Source organism: Asterias amurensis, chromosome 21 (assembly GCF_032118995.1).
Source record: "Asterias amurensis chromosome 21, ASM3211899v1".
Lineage (NCBI taxonomy): Eukaryota > Metazoa > Echinodermata > Asteroidea > Forcipulatida > Asteriidae > Asterias > Asterias amurensis.
The window spans coordinates 4,863,687-4,883,071 of NC_092668.1; the positions used below are offsets into that span (position 1 = coordinate 4,863,687).

At 39.3% G+C, this 19,385-nt stretch overlaps 1 protein-coding gene and 1 non-coding gene across 4 annotated transcripts; one reads left to right on the forward strand and one right to left on the reverse strand.

Moving 5' to 3' along the window:
• Positions 1-18,924, reverse strand: LOC139953172 (poly(ADP-ribose) glycohydrolase-like). 3 transcript variants are annotated; one of them, XM_071952605.1, is made up of 17 exons: positions 18,855-18,924; positions 17,355-17,508; positions 16,805-16,922; positions 14,868-15,419; positions 14,364-14,526; positions 13,601-13,720; positions 12,261-12,344; positions 11,361-11,528; positions 10,348-10,508; positions 9,745-9,845; positions 7,939-8,075; positions 6,723-6,870; positions 5,180-5,258; positions 3,859-3,967; positions 3,493-3,598; positions 1,818-1,946; positions 1-1,154 (listed from the first exon to the last, which is right to left on the reverse strand). In XM_071952605.1, the coding sequence occupies exons 2-17, from the start codon at positions 17,458-17,460 to the stop codon at positions 934-936; spliced, it is 2,502 nt and encodes an 833-aa protein (XP_071808706.1). In that variant the 5' UTR covers positions 17,461-17,508; positions 18,855-18,924; the 3' UTR covers positions 1-933. The 3 variants fall into 3 exon arrangements, with proteins under 3 accessions (XP_071808706.1, XP_071808704.1, XP_071808705.1); XM_071952603.1 differs by having other exon boundaries at positions 16,805-16,925; XM_071952604.1 differs by having other exon boundaries at positions 16,805-16,925; positions 17,355-17,527; positions 18,855-18,897.
• Trnan-auu (transfer RNA asparagine (anticodon AUU)) lies at positions 15,914-15,986 on the forward strand. Its single transcript has one exon. It is a non-coding gene; the product is annotated as a tRNA-Asn (tRNA).
• Positions 18,925-19,385: the final 461 nt, after the last annotated feature.

The window sequence follows — 19,385 nt, forward strand, 5'->3', positions numbered from 1 at the left end:
AATTATCTTTCTACCCATGTGCATTTCATAACAAACGGTTACAAACACTTTTGTATAGACCAACTCGTCCGATCCAAGGCAATGTGTTCCTTTAATGTATTCAGGGATGGCAGTTATTACTGAGAAAAAAAAATCAAAAATTTTATCCAGATCTTGGGCGGTCAGTTAAAGGGAAGGTACACGTTTGGTAACTACTCAAAACAAATATTAACTTAAAAACTGACTTGGTAACGAGCATTGGAGAGCTGTTGATAGTATAAAACATAGTGGGAAACGGCTCCCTTTGAAGTAGCATAGATTTTGAAATAGAGGTAATTTCTCCCTAAATAATAAAAGACTTCTAGAAGTCTTTTATTCCTATCTGAAAGCACACGAGTTCGTCTAACAAGGGTGTTTTGTCTTTCATGAATTTCTCCCAACTTCGATGACCATTTGAGCTCAAAATTTCACAGGTTTGTAATTTTATGCATATGTTGAAATACACCAAGTGAGAACACTGGTCTTTGACAATTACCAGCAGTGTACCTTCCCTTTAAACTGAGAGCACTCCCACTTTTTGATAACCCCTTGAGTAGATTCAAATGAGCTTCTGGGTATCCAGAGTGTTAGAGATGATCAAAGATCAGGTCTCTCTTTTATCTTGGGTTTAAATGTCAGCATTGTTTTGTCACCAGGCAGACACAAAAAAAGTATGAATTCAGACAAAAGTCTGAAAATCGCATCCAGGAAAGTCCTACAGCCGCATTCACGAAACGCTAGGATTAATCCTATCTCAAGTTAGGACGATTAACTCTTCCTAACTTAGGATGGGTTCAATGCATTCTAAAGTCTATGGATGCGGAACTGAACTCGTCCTAAATCCTAAGATTAACCCTAAGTTAGAAATAATTTGGTGAAATCGACTGCAGTGATAGTTTACAAAGTGGTTTTACTCTACGGAGTATCAACTCTGTAATCTGGGCTAGGACTCGCAGCATCTTCTCCATCAACATCTTCTCCTGCTTCCTTCTCCTTCTCCTCATCTTCTTCGTTATCAGTGGACGACTCAAAGTCGTTGTATACCTGGTAGATGAAGGTGTACAGATTGGCAAAGTTTCTTTTAGTTTTACTGAGGACTTCGTCCCGGTAGCGCTGCAACACCAGCCAGAGGTCACCTTAGACATTGGGTAAAATTAATGACGATGTAAAGATCTGCTCTTTGTTTTAAAGGTACTCGATTTCAATGATCACTCATTCTACCGATTACTCAGTCTATGATTCATTAACTGAATGACTACTCATTCTACTGATAACTCATTCACTTATTACTCACTCTACAGATTACTCACTCTACTTATTACTCATTCGGCTGCTTACTCACTCTACTGCTAACCTATTCCTCCACTCACTCATTCAACTGATTACTCATTCAACTGATTACTCAATCTACTGATAACTCATTCTACAGATAACTCATTCAACTAATTACTCAATCCACTGATACTCATTCTAATTGTTATTCACTTTTACTGATCTCAACCTATTGCTTTTTTAATAGATGGCTGACTCTATTGATTACTCACTGTACTGATTTCTCATTAACTACTGATTACTCAATTTACAGATTACTCATTCTACTGATTATGAATTTGATCGATGACTGACTCGACCGATTCCTTTTTTAACTGATAGCTCACTCTACTTATCACTCACTCTATTAATTAAACACTCTAATGGTTACTCATTCTAAAGATTACTCATTCTACAGATAACTCACTCTACAGATACCTCACCCTACTTGTGACACATTTTAGTCTGATAACTCATTTACTACTCACCAACTGTCACACCTTGTGACACAAGGAACTCATTCATCTTGCAAAGCTCAAAGCACAGCTTCGCATCCCCGAAAGTAAAGTAGGCCACGTCACGATGACACTCAGCTGCAGCCATCATTTGTAAGAGACCTGAACCAAAACACATAACAAAAAACTTACGGTTAATTACATTTTTAAATCAATATTAGTTTATTTTGCAAAAATACATGACAAATAAAATGCTCAAGACTAAGGGAATTTGGTTCACAATAAAATTACATCAAATACATGTCCATGTACATTTACATTAAATTCACTATAAAAATATACTGGAGTGAAACAGACAACCAGGAATTGTGAAAGCAGCGTTTTAAAGGCAGTGGACACTATTGGTAATTACTCAAAATAATAATTAGCATAAAACCTTACTTGGAAATGAGTAATGGGGAGAGGTTGATGGTATAAAACATTGTTAGAAACAGCTGTCATAGTTTTTGAGAAAGAAGTAATTTTCCACGAATTTGATTTTGAGACCTCAGATTTAGAACTTGAGGTCTTGAAATCAACCATCTAAACGCACACAACTTCGTGTGACAAGGGTGTTTTTGTCTTTCATTATTATCTCGCAAGTTCGATGGCCGATTGAGCTCAAATTTTCAAAGGTTTGTTATTTTATGCATATGTTGAGAAACACCAACTGTGAAGGCTAGTCTTTGACAATTACCAATAGTGTCCACTGCCTTTAAAAAAGAAAAAACCCCAAAATGGTGGACACAAAATCAAAAAGGAAACAAAAGGGAATACAATTAAACTACATTTCCACATACAGTTATCCTTAGAATGCTTAACTGATGACATAAATAACACTGGAAATTGTTTCTTCTTTATAAGACGAAATAATTGAAAGGTTTTGCTACGTTTTGTAGATCATCAAGTTTTTTGGCCATGACATGAATCCCTATTCACTGTGAATGTAATTTACAGTCTCATTAGTCATCACATAGCATTGTTATACCTCGGTAACAAGCTGTGAAGTTTGATTGGTCGAAAACCAATCATGTGACGCGCAACAAAAACGCATATTACATGGCTCGCGACGGGCCGGGTAACATGAAAAGTGATGTACACCGGTGTACATCACCTTGATTGTTCCCAGCATTGGTCGCTTTCGCGCTGTGTACGAAACACCCGCGGGTTCGAGGGAATTGTTTCTCGTTCGTCTGCTTATTCAACAATGAATAGTCCGTCGTAATAATGTTTGAAGTTGACAACAGAACTTCGAGAAGAAGAATAACAATTATACAAAGGTATAACAAAACAATTGTTGCACGTTGTGACTGGGGTCCAAGGGTTTTGTACACCCTCGAGGGAAAATGGCACCCTCGGCTTCGCCTCGGGTACCATTTTCCCCCTCGAGTGTACAAAACGCCATGGACCCCGTCCCAGCGTGCAACAATTGTATAATGCTTTCAGGAGGGTCACATAAATCCATTGTTCATGTACATGTACATGCTAAATATTTTTTGTAAAATTGTTTTAACCATTTTGCAAAAACTACAACACCTCAGCAAGTACTGTTTTAAGGGAAGCTTTCTACTATCGTTATTTTTAAACCATTTAACCTTAATGTAAATCTGTGGGTGGTGTTCTATGTCCTACAAGAAAAGTACACAAACCCTTTAAAGATTTATCTTACCTTTGAGGCGAGCGTCCCCTCCAAACGCTCCACATCCCCAGTTGCCGGTTGCAATGGCTGTAAGGTTTGCCACTGGTGTACCGTTCTCGTAGAAACCACAAAACGCCTTCCAAGGAAAGAGATCAAATTTTTTTAAATTTAGAAGGACGCAACACAACAATAAACAACTGCGCTTAGGACACTGATGCTGGACCGGGATGACCATGGAATGCAACCATGACAGTTTCTTTGTTACCGTAAACCTCTCTTCGTTAACCATGGTCCATTTGTTCAGGTTGGGAGATATCAGTATGAGTTAAACATGTTAAATGATTGATGCTCTTGAACACCAAAAGGAGAACTTCTTTTGTCTTTTTTGATCTTTACCTTATTGAGTTCTCTGCGAAGAAGCTGCGGTTTGAACTGGTCTGAGAAATTACGGAAGACAAGAGCATCGAGAGCGACTATTTCAGTTTCTTTGCGGCCCCAAGAATCTCTGTAAGAAAATGTTATTGTTCTGATTAAATAAGTGGTCTTGTGAAAATTAATCTAAGACAGATAATAATAGTAAACAGTTTTTACATATAGCACTTTTCGCACTCGAAGGGGGTCTCAAATCCCTATTTAGTGTTTTGCAGAGTTGATTATAGTCAGCCATAAAGAGACCCCTGCTTGTTTTCAAGTAGACAGCAGTCTAACACGTGTTTCAGACGGGCGATCAAGAGCCGGGTCAAACCAAATTCTGAATTAAGTACAAAGTTTGATGTCTGAACAGTTAGCTGTTCGGAACACCTTAGTTTCAGTCATCGATCTTAATAATAATAATAATAACCGTATTTATAACTGCCTTTTGCCAAAGGATACAAAGCGCACGGTATTATTACTGCAAGGAGTGGGGCAAATTTTGAGATATAAGACCTAGTCCTTAAGCACCATGTAATGGTTTACAAGGTGCCGTGGCGCAATATGCTGCCAATCCAGCCAGGAACACCGGGGCAAACCCCTTCTCTTTTCGATAAGTGCACTGGGTTCTTTTACATGCGTTTACACAACACATGGGACCAACGGCTTTACATCCCGTCCAAAGGACGAAGCAATGGTTATGTGTCTTGCTTAAAGACACAAGTGTCACGCCTGGGGATTCAAACCCACACTCTGCTGATCAGAAACACCAGTGTTTGAATTCGGTACTCTTAACCACTCGGCCACGACACTACCGATCTTGTCATGAGATGAACCTTATTTAAATGTTATAAGCCTATTAAAATCGCCTGTCTGAAACAAATTTTGTTTGGATTGACCTAGAGTCGCTCCTATACTTATTTAGTTTGGCGCGACACTGACGCGCCTGTTTGAAATAGGTGAAAATCTCTTTAGTTTATAAACAAGCGGGTAAAAATCCCTGTCCTTCTTCGCTGGTCGGACAAATTTTGACAAGGCCAGAAATGACAGTGGAATGGCTTCTTGGAAATCAAGGAAACCGGCGAAAGGTTCTTTAAAACAAGGTGAATTAACAGCGGGTAAAAATCCCTGTCCTTCTCCGCTGGTCGGACAAATTTTGACAAGGCCAGAAATGACAGGGAAAAGGCTTCTTGTAAATCAAGGAATGTCTCTCAACATCATTGATCATCAGCTGCTTCTTGCAAAAGGCTCTTTTGAGGCAAAAAACGAAGTAAAATAACAATTTGAGATCAAAGAGAACACCTACCTGGGGATGCTGTCTTGATAGTCACCAGTCCATTTGAATGTATTAGCATACCCTGTGTAGTCATTGAACCTCTCTACACCTGTTTCAAGATCAGACATTAATTAATAGCTCGATTAATTAGCAATGAGACTGAAACCTCACAGAGGAAACAGGGCATTTGCCTCAACTGTCTATGCTCCTTGGTCATTGCCTTGGTGCCCTCTGAAATGCTACAATATTAGACCCTTATACATCACAGAAGAAAATTGCCTCCATGCCCCTGGTCACTGCCTTGGTGCCCCCTAAAATGTTCCAGTATCAGGCATGAAATTTCACAGATGAAACTGCCTCCATGCCTCTAGTCGGTGCCTTGGTGCCACTTAAAATGTTCCAGTATCAGGCATGAAATTTCACAGATGAAACTGCCTCCATGCCTCTAGTCGGTGCCTTGGTGCCACTTAAAATGTTCCAGTATCAGGCCTGATACTTCAGAGGAATTTGCCTCCATGCCCTTGGTTCATGCCTTGGTGCCCCTGGAAATGTTTCTGCCCCTATAACTTACAAAGAGAAAGGTCTGTAGCATAATGTGGGAGTAGACTATGAGATCAGGAAGTAAAGATTGACAAAGAAACCCTCCAGTATGCAATGGAAGAAGAAGATATGACATTATTGAACACCGCAACTTTGGTAAAGACTACCTCCGACCATGGAGTGAATCAGAGTACACAAAAAGAGGGTAGAACAGACAGACAGACAGACAGACAGAAAAAACAAGCAAAGTAGCTATACAGATGGTCCCTGAACTAAGCTTGGGCGATATCCATTTATTTTATTCACGGTATATCGCCGACAATATATCGCGATATTCGATATAATCGCGATTAATTAAATTTGACATCATCAGTCATCAAACTCCATGTGAAAGTTGTAGAAGAGACAGTCATAGCATTAGAGAGGTGTTCTAATGACATATTCTTCTGGTTTTACTCCAAACCTATGGGGTGCACGATGTCTCAGCTAGGAAATACATCCTGGTATTGCGATATTTAATCGATATCGCGATGTATCGCGATATATCGCGATATATCGATATTTCGATTAAAACCAAATCGATCCGATATCGAAATCGTTTCCAAAATAAAATCGCGATATTCGATAATATCATGATATCGCCCAAGCTTACCCTGAACAGTCCCATGCCAATTCTGCTGTTAAAGGCACCAGACATTATTGGTAATTGTCAAAGACAAATCTTCTCACTTTGCGTACATATGAACATATGCATAAAATTGTTGAAGTTGCGAGAGAATAACGCCAGATAAAAACAACCTTGTTGCACCCTTGATGCTTGAATTCAAGACCTCAGCTGAGGTCTTCGAATTCAATTCAAATATTTTAGTGAAAAATTACTTCTTTCTCGAAAACTACTTTACTTCAGAGAAAGCTGTTTCTCACAATGTTTTATACTATCAACAGCTCACCATCGCTCGCTACCAAGTAAGTTTCTTTGCTTACAATTTTGAGTAATTACCAATAGTGCCCAGTACCTTAAAGCTACACCTACCTTTGATGACGAGGCACTCATTGGGATCTAGAACCTCCGTGAACAGTCTGGAGACGATCAGCTCTGGACAAATCATGAATCTTATCTCCTCTTGCACCAAGCCGTTGCCCAAAGCTCCGCCACCGATGTACATGTTGGCAAAATCCATCTATGGTATGACAAAATCAAAAGTTTAATAGATGGAAATTTGCATCGGGGATAAAGAATACATATTTTGGTTTTACCCATATACACTGATGTGGGTTAGCACTGTATACTCAGTACTTTTTCGAGCTCTGTGAAAAAAATCACAGGCATCTTACTCAAGTGGCATTCGAACCCACAACCTTTGCAATTCTAGAGCAGTGTCTTACCAACTAGACCACAGAGATTGCCCTGTAGCTAGAGGCAGTGCGAATCCTACATGTATATTTTAGCAGTGGGTACCGCAATGGTTTAAAGGGAAGGGAAGGAAAGTCAAAGACCAGTCTTCTCACTTGGTATATCCCATCATCATAAAATAACAAGCCTGTGAAAATATGGGCTCAATTGGTCATCGAAGTTGCGAGAAAATGATGACAGAAAAAATACCATTGTTGTACGAATTTATGTGCTTTCAGTGAGGAATAAAAGACTTCTAGCTTGAAGTCTTTTATTGTTACAGTGAGAAATTGACTATTTTTCAAAATTTATGCTTCTTCAGAGGGAGCCGTTTCTAACAATGTTTTACACCATCAACAGCTCTCCGATGCTCGTTACAAAGTCCGTTTTTAAGTTAATATTTGTTTTGAGTAATCACCAAACGTGTACCCTCCCTTTAATAGAAGGAAGTTTGCATTGGGGACGAAGAATATTCAAGTTTTATGTTTACTCGCATTACACTACTACTACAAGTGGCGACTTGATGATGGCATGATTGCTAGAGCAATGTGGAATGTTTGTCTGACAGCCGGGTATTTTGGTGCAAAAGTGTCTTCATTAGTGCGGAGTACTATCCCAGAGGCCAAATTGACTCTTTGTGAAAACAATGATCATTTCATATTTGTTGTCAAAGACCAGTCTTTTCACTTGGTGTATCTCAACAAATGCACAAAATAACAAACCTGTGAAAATTTGAACTCAATTGGACGTTGAAGTTGCGAGATAATAAATGGAAGAAAAAACACCCTTGTCACACAAAGTTGCGTGCTTTCAGATGATTTTTATTCAACGGTTAAGTATTTCCGGAAGGTCTTACCTGCAGCATTCCCTCTCCCTCATCTTCGATCATTCCAGTCACGTTACCGTGGACTTTACTTAATGTGTTAGAACTCTTCTCCCATCTCGGCATTGTATCAAGAGCTTTCCGTGTGAATGAGACGGTACCAGCTGGGACTGAGAGGAGAGAACAAAAACACTGATTTCCAATTCAATCCAATCTTCACATCATGCTAACCTGTGAAATACGCTCACACTTTAAAGATACTTGTTCTGTTATGTAGTTAGAACAAAACTTTGCTACACTGTAACTGTTACCCTTGCCGAAATTCTAATAGAAAAACCTATTTTAATCCTGCTGGAAACATGTTTTTTTCCTGTTTTCCCACCAAAAACTAGGAAAAAAATATGTTTTTTTCCTGTTTCAATGAAAATATGCCAAAGTTAGAGACTGTTTTTTACCAATTTGCAACATCAAAACCTGTTTTTCACTGTTTTTATGGACTCTGAATTTTTGGGGAGGGTGGTTGACTGTTTCTATACTGTTTTGGGGGACTTAGAATATTTTGTGACTGTTTCTTTACTGTTTTTTGGGACTTAGAATTTTTTCGAAAGGTGGTAGTCTGTTTTTTTACTGTTTTTGGGGACTTAGAATATTTGTTGAAGAGTGGTGGACTGTTTCTTTACTGTTTTTTGGGACTTAGAATTTTTTTGAAAGGTGGTAGTCTGTTTTTTTACTGTTTTAGGGGACTTAGAATATTTGTTGAAGAGTGGTGGACTGTTTCTTTACTGTTTTTTGGGACTTCGAATTTTTCGAAAGGAGTTAGTCTGTTTCTTTTCTGTTTTTTGGGACTTAGAATTTATTTTGAACATGCTGAAAATAAGCGTAGTGGGGTCGTGGCCAACTACATTCGCAGTACAGTCGTGATGTGGTCTTTAATTTGCAAAATTGCTGGATTTCCCTTACAAACAAGTTTTATAGAATTCTATAGAACGCTTTATAGAGTTCTATAAAACTCTATAGCATTCCAGATTCTCTATAGAACTTTTAAGGATTCTCTATAGAAATCGGTTTCCTCTATAGAGTTCATAAGCAGAGCTCTGAAATTGGCTGCTGGACCCAGTTTCATTGAGCTGCTAAAGCACAAAAGGTAGCTAAGCACAACAAAAGTATGCTTACCAAGCTAAGGTTATCACAAATAATACCATACCATTTGTGACTGGTACGCTGCTTACATTGTGTAAAGACAGTGGACACTATTGGTACTTGTCAAAGACTAGCCTCCACAGTTGGTGTATCTCAACATATGCCCAAAATAACAAATCTGTGAAAATTTGAGCTCAATCGGTCGTTGAAGTTGCGAGATAATAATGAAAGAAAAAACACCCTTGTCACACGAAGTTGTGTGCTTTCTGATGCTTGATTTCGAGACCTCAAGTTCTAAACTTGAGTTCTCAAAATCACATTTGTGGAAAATTACTTCTCTCTCGAAAACTACGTCACTTCAGAGGGAGCTGTTTATCACAATGCTTTATACTATCAACCTCTCCCCATTACTCGTAATCAAGAAAGGTTTTATGATGATAATTATTTTGAGTAATTACCAATAGTGTCCACTGCCTTTAAGTAGGGAAAATCATTGGGCAATATTTGCTACATGTACATGTACTTGTGCACCAGTATGAAATTGGGTCCAGGTTAGCTATCTTGATACTGATTGTGATTTTGAAACTGTGGGAATAAACTGATTGATTGATCTGATTGAGTTTTCCCCCTGGACCATTGTTCACATCCAGTACAGCTATACAGCTGTATTTAAAATATCCAAAGATCCCAGATATTTACCTTGCAAGTCTATTCTTCTGAAGTAGTTGATAATGCAGCGAAGTTTCTCTGCTTTTCTTTGATTGACTCCCACAGACTTCCTTTGTGATCCTTCAAATAACCTGACAACGAATTCAAACAAATTCTGTTTAGTAGAAAACAGTACACAAACGGTACACAAAAAAATCACAACATTGATTTTATGTTTGAAGGGAGGAAGGGTTTGGTTGGAAAATGTCAATACTGGGATTCCAATGGGTAATTCTGTTGTAACTAGAGGACACACGATGAATAAACCCATCTTTAGTGGCATTGACTTTTATTGTTTGGAACAAAAAACAAGTCAGGATGACGGAGGTTGGGGTGGGGAATCTTCGGGGGAAAAGAGAAAACAGATTACTGGTCAAGTAAGAGTTCACACGTTTGACAGAAAATTGCAGGAATCGGTAAGCAATTTGCGCATTATCGTCCTGATACTCTAGCTTGTGCATGAGGAGAACCCCAGACCAGTAAGTCACAATCAATGTGCATTATACGCTAGTCTGGTCTGTAACCTGTTTCTGCTAAGCATAACGTGTATATGTGCTAAGCAGTTTTTCTCAGATTTTTGGAGGCGACCCCTACCTGTTGAAGTTGATGTCCGGGAATCTTGAGTATTCCGATTTCTTTTGTTGAGCATTGCGTCTTGGGAAGGTACAGAAGAATGCATTGGCGAGGAGGGAGGCAATCTGAAGCTGGGTGAGAGTGATGGTATGGGTCTGCTGCTGCCTCAGAAGAGGTATCGCCTGGAAAGCATTTTAGATGTTGAAAAAAAATAGATATCCTTCACATCACACAAACAAGTCTCTTGATAAAAACTATATTGGAAAACCACAAAATCAAAACTTTGTGCATGTCTGTTTTTAAAGGCAGTGGACACTATTGATAATTACTCAAAATAATAATCAGCATAAAACCTCACTTGGTAACGAGAAATGGGGAGAGGTTGATAGTATAAAACATTGTGAGAAACGGCTCCCGCTGAAGTGACGTAGTTTTCAAGAAAGAAGTAATTTTTCACGAATTTGATTTCAAGACCTCAAGTTTAGAATTTGTGATCTCAAAATCAAGCATCTGAAAGCACACAACTTTGTAAGATACATGTAAGGGTGTTTTTTTCTTTCATAGTTATCTCGCAACTTCAAACTCAAATTTTCACAGTATTGTTATTTGATGCATATTTGAGATACACCAAGTGAGAAGACTGGTCTTTGACAATTACCAATAGTGTCCACTGTCTTTAAAGGGAGGGTGTACCAACCCTTTGGAAATCTCTTCCTGCTACCCTCTGTTCTCAGATAAATCCCGGACCTCTTCAAATAACATCCCAAGACCCACCTGCTCACGCAATCTTTTTTGTAATCTTATATTGTTTAATTAATTTGTTGCTTTCTCTTGTATAAATTTGTTTTGCAGTACTGAATTGCGCTATATAAGTTTTTCTTCTTTTTATTGTTAATATCATTCTGTCAACATTTGGGCTAGACAGATCAGATGGTAGAGCGCCGGGACGTAAATCCGGGGCCTGGGTTCAAATCCTGCTCTAAAAAAATTCAACCTCCCCCCCCCCCCACAAATTTAGAAAGTTTGTTGTTCACCTGTGTACATATCTTTGGAAGCATTAACGCCAGCTTGACAATCTTGGGGAGAAGGTAACTGAAGAAATGTCGAGTCTCATTCAGATCCACCGCCTCTGTGAAGAAATGATGCAATCCTGAGAAGTTCCACTTGGTGCAGTAGCGAGCATTGTACGTCAAGATGGCCTCCTGGAAAACAAAAGCAATCATAAATCTTTTTTTGCTTTTTTCCAGCCTTCCGGAAAGACTCCGAGTTATAGTCGGTCGCGCGATGGTCAGGCGTCAGAAATCTAGACGTGTGATCATAAAAAGACACGGTTTTTAGGCCTCAGTCTTAGGATTGCGCGCAAGATTTCCCGTCACGCGACCGACTATAAACCGGCCTTTAGGGTTGAACTGTCAGGCCGCTACCAATTTAATTGCGTTTATATCATAGGTTCTTTTGGTTGGTAAGCAGTTTTGCAACAGGTAATTCTGCCATATTTTTTTTTTATCTAGACTAATACATGTACATGTACAATGTAGCCAGTATACTTGTTTGTGTTGTGTTGTCTTTGCTAAGGTTGAAACTTCAGACCAATAAATTTTTGCACATAGCCCATACGTCGTTTTTTTCCTTCAAAAATATGAAAAGTGCACTCAGAATGTTAATTTAATCAATCAATTCTGAACGACATCTGAATTATATAGGTTGGAACGTGATTGGAAGTTTTATCTTTTTTTAATGATAACTGTAAGTGGCGGCTATCCGCTGATGAAAATCAATAAGAAATAAAACAAATATAAACAAATATGTGTAATATGAATGATACTCCTCAACTCTGATTGGATATTAAACAATGATTGCAGGAGGGGCCTGACACAGATTTGTCCAATCAGAGTATGGATGATGATTATTCATGAGATATGGTAATAACTTACCTCCAGTTCTAAGGAGTTTGTGATTGGACAGAGTAGTGTTTGCTCGATCAGCTCCCAGCGACTCTGAACAGTCTTTTCGCCATTCTGCAAGAAATAAACAGACCTCTTTCACCAATTTGTGTTGGTTTTCCAAAACTGAATCCATCCCTCTTCGCTATATTACTTTTCAGCACTTTTTGGAGCTTCTGGAGTAATCTATTTCTTTTGAAAATATTTTTGTCACAACGAAAAACCCAAATTTACACAAAAAATACATTAAAGGCAGTGGACACTATTGGTAATTACTCAAAATAATTATTGGCATAAAAACTTTCTTGGTGACGAGTAATGGGGAGAGGTTGATGGTATAAAACATTGTGAGAAACAGCTCCCTCTGAAGTGCCATAGTTTTCGAGAAAGAAGTAATTTTCCATGAATTTGATTTCGAGACCTCAGATTTAGAACTTGAGGTCTCCAAATCAACCATCTAAATGCACACAACTTCAGGTGACATGGGTGTTTTTTCACTCATTATTATCTCGCAAGTTCGATGACCGATTGAGCTAAAATTTTGACAGGTTTGTTATTTTATGCATATGTTGAGATATTTCAAGCCTTAGTGTTGTCAGCAGCAGAGTGTGGGTTCGAAACTCGGTCATGACACTTGTGCCCTTGAGCAAGGCACTCAACCATAATTGCTTTGTAAAGAAGTTGGGAAGGTAGTGCATTCTGCTCTACCAGCCAGGCTCCTAGTGGGTGACTCCCATGCCTATAATCCGTATAGACTGTGGAAAGGGGTTAACCCTGTTTCAGTCTCAGGAGTAAGTGACAACATGCCCATGGTTGACAGTTTTATGGTCGCCAGCCTAAAAAGGAAATGGACACCTTTGGTAATTGTCAAAGACCAGTTTTCTCACTTGGTGTATCTCAACATTATGCATAAAATAACAAACCTGTGAAAATTTGAACTCAAGTGGTTGTCAAAGCTGCGAGAGAACAACTGAAGAAAAAAAACCGCACAAGTCGCACAAGTTGTGTGGTTTCAGATGATTGAATTCGAGACCTCAGCTGAGGTCTCAAATTCAGTTCAAATATTTTAGTAAGAAATTACGTCTTTCTCAAAAACTACATTGTACTTTACTTCAGAGGTAGCCGTTTCGCACAATGTGTTTTACTATCAGCATCTCTCCATTGCATGTTACCAAGTAAGATTTGATGCTAACAAATATTTTGAGTAATTACCAAAAGTGTCCAGTGCCTCTAAGTGCAGCCTTCACCCTTGAAGTTGCAGTCCGGCCTTGTGATATTTGGCAGTATCTCATTCAAAAAATAAAAACACAGTTGACAAAAAAAACACTCACCTTGCCATCTACGGGGTAGAGGTTTTCCAAGGAGCATGGCATCCTGACATGGTTCGTGTCCCATGTATCACGGTATCCATCTGGATACGGACGAGGCGGGGTGCCAGTCCGTATATATGGCTAGAGTCAAAGAGGAAAACATAGAAGTCAGTATCTGAGCCAAGTGTATTCGGCTACGGCTGTTGCCGTTGGCAGCACGCATCCACAACATTGAAGAGAGGCCTTTCCAGCAATCCTGCCTTAGCAATTCTGCCCTGCTGTGGCAGAACAGCCTTATTCAAACAGCCTCATTCGAACAGCCTTGCTAAATTTTGAGGGAAGCAATTTTGAGGCGAGTAGTGAAATTTACTACTTCTACTACTATTGCTTCTCCCCAACCAGGGGTAAATGGGTACCTATGAGGGCAGAGATGGTTCTTGTGATTGATTTAGCCGAGTAGCGCCTGTTAATGTTGCACAGGCTGCATACTCCCCACCAGGGAGCTGAGATGGTTTAAGGAGTGATTTGAGGCCCAGTGACCAGGGGTAATAATGTGAAGCGCTTGGGTATGTGTACCTGCGAGGGTAGATGTTGATATTGTGTATGAAAAAGCCTTTGGAGCGCTACAGCAGCTCAGGGCTGTATACTCCCCGTAAAGAGCTGAGTAAGATTAAAGGGATTTTATTGGTGCACGTATGTAAAGCGCATTGATACTGTTATTGTGAAATGCGCAACATGTATATACAGTGTAAGAGTTTGTTAATATTATTATTATCAAAATTACCCTGAAGAGTACGGTATGTTCGTTGTTTGGTTTGAGCTGAGGTAGCGGAGTCCGACAATCAGGTGCTCGGTTCATCTCAGAAATGTTGACTCCTCTCCATACTATCCTTTCAGCATCTTTGTTCGTCGCTACATCAACGTCTTGAGGTGATTGTGGCTCAGAACTGAGGGATAAAGGAGTAATAAAATTTAGGCAAATATAGCAAATAGGAAGAATTCGATCTGCCTCTAGCCATTGGGCTAGCTAGGTGGTCTAGTGGTAAGATATCTGCTTTACCAAATGCAAAGGTAGTCATGGTAGTGGGTTCGAATCCCACCTGAGTGATTTGCCTGTGGATTTTTTTTCTTCACAGAAATTCATCGAGTATACAGCCCTTAATACACATTCAGTGTAAGGGTAAAAATAAATCATATTACACAAAGATGCTTTAAGGATGATGTTCATGTACATTTACTACAATATTCTGGTATAAAAGCGTACACTACTTTCACAAGTTTCACTTACTCTGTGAATAACGGCATCGATGAGTTATATTCCAACGTTGGCGAGACATTCCCGTCATCTTTCTCATCTTCAATTGAATCCTCCTCATCCTTGGAATCAACTATCTTCGGTTTCTTCTGCAATGTGTTCTTAGAAACTGGGGACAAGTTAACCTTTCGGGGCGATGGTTTTTTGGGACTGTCTCTAACCGAGGCGGGAGAAGTGATGGAGTCCTTAGCTCCACTCCTTGTTCTATTAGATGGATAAGAAGATGACTCCCCAATATCATCATTATCACTGTCTTCCAGATAAGAGAACACCGACTCAAAGTTCCTGCTACCGTTTCCTGTTGATTTTCTGTAGCTGCTACTGCTGTTTGCTGTGTCTTTGGGTTTATTTCCTGTTGTGCTTGTTGATGGTTTGTCGACGTTCAAGCCATCACTGGCCTTGGGCTTTGGTTGATTGTGAGATGTGGTTGGGCATGATTCGTTTAGTTTAGTGTCAATGTTCGGGTCGCTCTCTGGTGAGGGCGGCTCGTCATGGGGCGGGGTCGAGTACGGAGATTGCGACTCCCTAATGGAAAGAAAAAGAGAGCAGAACTTTAAGAGAGAAAGACACTATGTACTCTCACAAATTTTAAATAAATTTTGGGGTTGAACAAAGAATTGACTAATGTGGGATTCGAACCAACGACCTACGGATTAATGTGCCGGCGCTCTACCAACTGAGCTAACTAGCCCTATAGTGACGGTGTCCCTATTTTGTCAATATCTTTGTTCGGGGTGCCAGTCAGAAGCCATACAACCGTTAACTGCCGTGTAGCCAGGGATCACACCCAAAGTACGATACAACCTGGGAAGCGGCAGCCAGGGGATCACCTTAAGGGGATGCGACTTTTTGTTTCAGATTTCAATATAAACCACAAGGGAAACTGACTGGGTAAATGTTGAAATGAGTTTTGGGGATGAACACAGAATTGACTAGAGTGGGATTCGAACCAACGACCGAACAAAGATATTAACGTGCCGAACAAAGATATTGACAAAATAGGGACACCACCAATAAAGGGCTAGATAGCTCAGTTGGTAGAGCGCCGGCACATTAATCCGAAGGTCGTTGGTTCGAATCCCACTCTAGTCAATTCTTTTTGGTCAACCCCAAAACTCATTTCAAAATTTACCCAGTCAGTTTCCCCGTGTGGTTTATATTGATATCTGAAACAAATTTTACCTTAAAAAGAAAAAATCACTGTCCTTTACAAACTCTAATCAAGAGTATCCAAACATTTCCCCTGACAAAGAAAATAATATTGGTTCTGAAAAAGCACTGAGATAAAGAAGTTCTGCTTATATAAAAGAGTACATTCTGAATTCCTGAATTTCATTTCTGCATTGTGTTTCTTTGTTTAGCTGTCATCTACATGTAAATAACAACATTCCTGTTATACGTATATTGTAGCTCCACATACCTTACATAAAAGAATACGGAGTGCTCTGATACATTCTTAGGGATGATAATAATAAGAATAACCAGTTTCTATAGCGCTTTTCACACCCGAGGGCTTCTCAAAGTATTACCCCTGGTCACTCGGCCGTAAATCACTCCTTAAACCATTTCAGCTTCCTCGGGAATATGTGCAACAATTATATGCGCTTAACTTGGCTAAACCGATCTCAAGAATCATCTCTGCCCTCACAGGTACCCATTTACCCCCTGGGTGGAGAGAAGCAATTATAGTTAAGTGTCTTGCTAAGGGACACAAGTGTCACGACCGGGATTCGAACCCACTCTCTGTTGAACAGAAGCACCAGAGCTTGAGTTCGGTGCTCTTATCCGCTTGACCACGACACCCTGTGATGTGATAAAGCGCTTCATATAAGAACCTAGTACTGGTATTATAAAGACGTAATTTGGCTCGTCGCAGAGACCCTGTTAAAACGAGAGTTGACTGTACATACCTTCTCCTCTCCGCGGCAGCCGCAATCTTCTCTCGCATCATCCTCTGCTTCTCTGAGAAACCCTCTGAAGGTTTGACATTCATCTCACTCGTCTCAATGTCATCCAGGATGGATTCTTCTGCTGAGCATCAACACGAGAGAGAGGGGGATTGTGTTTTGTTACATTTAAAGGCACTGGACACTATTGGTAGTTACTCAAAATAATTATTAGCATAAAGCCTTACATGGTAACGAGTAATGGGGAGAGGTTGATAGTATAAAACATTGTGAGAAACGGCTCCCTCTGCAGTAATATAGTTTTCAAGAAAGAAGTAATTTTCCTCAGAATTAGATTTTGAGCAAGCATCTGAAAGCACACAACTTCATGTGACAAGCGTGTTGTTTTCTTTCATTATTACCTCGCAACTTTGATGACCAATCAAGCTCAAATTTTCACAAGATTGTTATTTTATGGATATGTTGAGCACACCAAGTGAGAAGACTGGTCTTTGACAATTACCAACAGTGTGCAGTGTCTTTAAATCTCATATCAAAAAAGAAGATGCACTACCTTCCTGTAGCCTTCTTTGGCGCTTAATGACCGAGCTGAAGCAATCCTCAAGACTAGTCTGTCGCAGCCGCTTCTTGCTTGATTCTTCTTTAGACTGATGACTCATTCTCCATGAGGTAGGCCTAGTGGCTTGAGAAGAGACTACTAGCTAAAACTACACACAAAAAAATTTTCTTTATAAAAAAAAAGGGGGAATAAATTATTTGTAAACTTTTTAAAGGCTTCACTAAAGCAAAAGGTAACAGTATCCAAAGCACTAGAGAAGTAGACCAATGAGCAGGATTTCTTTATATTATAATGGAAAAAAATATTATGTTGTCTGATTTTCTTCACCAGGCCGACATACAGTACAGATTCTAACCATATTTCTGTTTTTCAGTGCATTGTCGTTTTTTTTGTAGAACTGTCAGAATTTGTACGCACCGGTCTTCTCAGCGTTTCGCCATGATGTTACAGCGCTGCGTCAATGAAAACAACATGTGGAGACAGACTACCTCGGTTAGAAACAGACTAATTGCCAAGTAAAAAGTTTAAAAGAAAATTTTAAACTGAATATCATGACTTCAGACTAATTTTCCCAAAATTGATTTATTCAGCAATTAATTTTCCATTGAAATATCAGCGAAACTACGTATGACTGTAAATAATAAAATAGCACCTGTCGGTAGAAATAAAAAATTGTCTGCATTTTATTAGGGAGTCTTTGTGCTAGATCATTTTTAGACACGTTACAAGTCCCGCGGGTAAGGCATTTTGGCTGCATTAGCTACCATAGTTTTCGATTCGTTTCATGGCAGGAACTTCTAAGTTCTAGCTATGCACGGAAAATAAAATCTGGCGGACGGCGCGAATTCGTGCTATATTTACACGAATAACGGAAATACGAGTTCCTGCTGTACTGACATAAAAACTTAAAAAGTCTGAGTTAATTCAGCCAACAAAAGTCTGAACAATCTCATCCCTGACTAAATATGTCATTATGAATGATTTAATCATCAATTAAGACTAATAAAGAGCATAATAAAACAGAACACGTCCATCAATTTTATTTTCATTAATCACCATCTGATTCTACATGGGACGTGGATTTAAAAAAGCCGGCATTGAATTAACTTGATTGTCTCACCATGGTCATGGAGGAAGAAATAGCTTCCTCCTACTTCTAAAATTTCTAGAAGTAGGAGGAAGCTATTTCTTGTGAGCTCACAGGGGAGCCTTTAGTTTCTGATATAAACTATAAAGGCTCCCCTGTGAGCTCACAGGGGAGCCTTATAATTTCTAGAAGTAGCTTCCTCCATGATCTCACTCTCAGTCTCACTCATGTCACTGACTTCTCTTCATCAATCTCATTCTCACTTTCCCAGAATGGAATCAGATCAGATCTATTATAGTATGAAAACTACACTTCTGATTTTGAACTCCTTTGCTTTGAAATAATTATGTCACAATACTCAACCTTTGACAGCAATTATTTTAAAGCAATTTAGAAGAAATACTCACAAAACAGTCTTTAGAAGAAGTGTTTCTACTCGCTCTTTTCCAATCCCACAAAACAAAACACAAGAAGTACCGCTTGTATGTCAAAGGTCACTCGTGCTTGGATCTAGTTTCGATACAGAGGGCGGGCTTTGGGTACACGGTTTAGTTTTTTCAGTTGTAACTGACGCGCTTATTCTGCCTTGCATGCCCGGGACATGTTTTTTTGTTTTTTGTTTTTTTGTGGGGGGGGGGGGTCTTCTGTTTACCAAAAATTGCCTCAGTACAGTTTTACATTATAAGCCATATTTTACCGTTATGCATTTTTCATAAAGCATGCATCATTGGGCGACCCTCCTCCATAATAATAGTCCGAGGTTGTCATTATAACTCTTTTATAGAAATAAAAAAATGCTACCGCAACAATTCCAGGCTAACCTGTTCAAAGGCGCATGATGACAATGAACGATACAAAATATCTCGGAAGAAACAATACAAAATAATACACAGTGTTAAAATGCAGAGATTCATACAAAATAATTAGAAAAAAGAGAC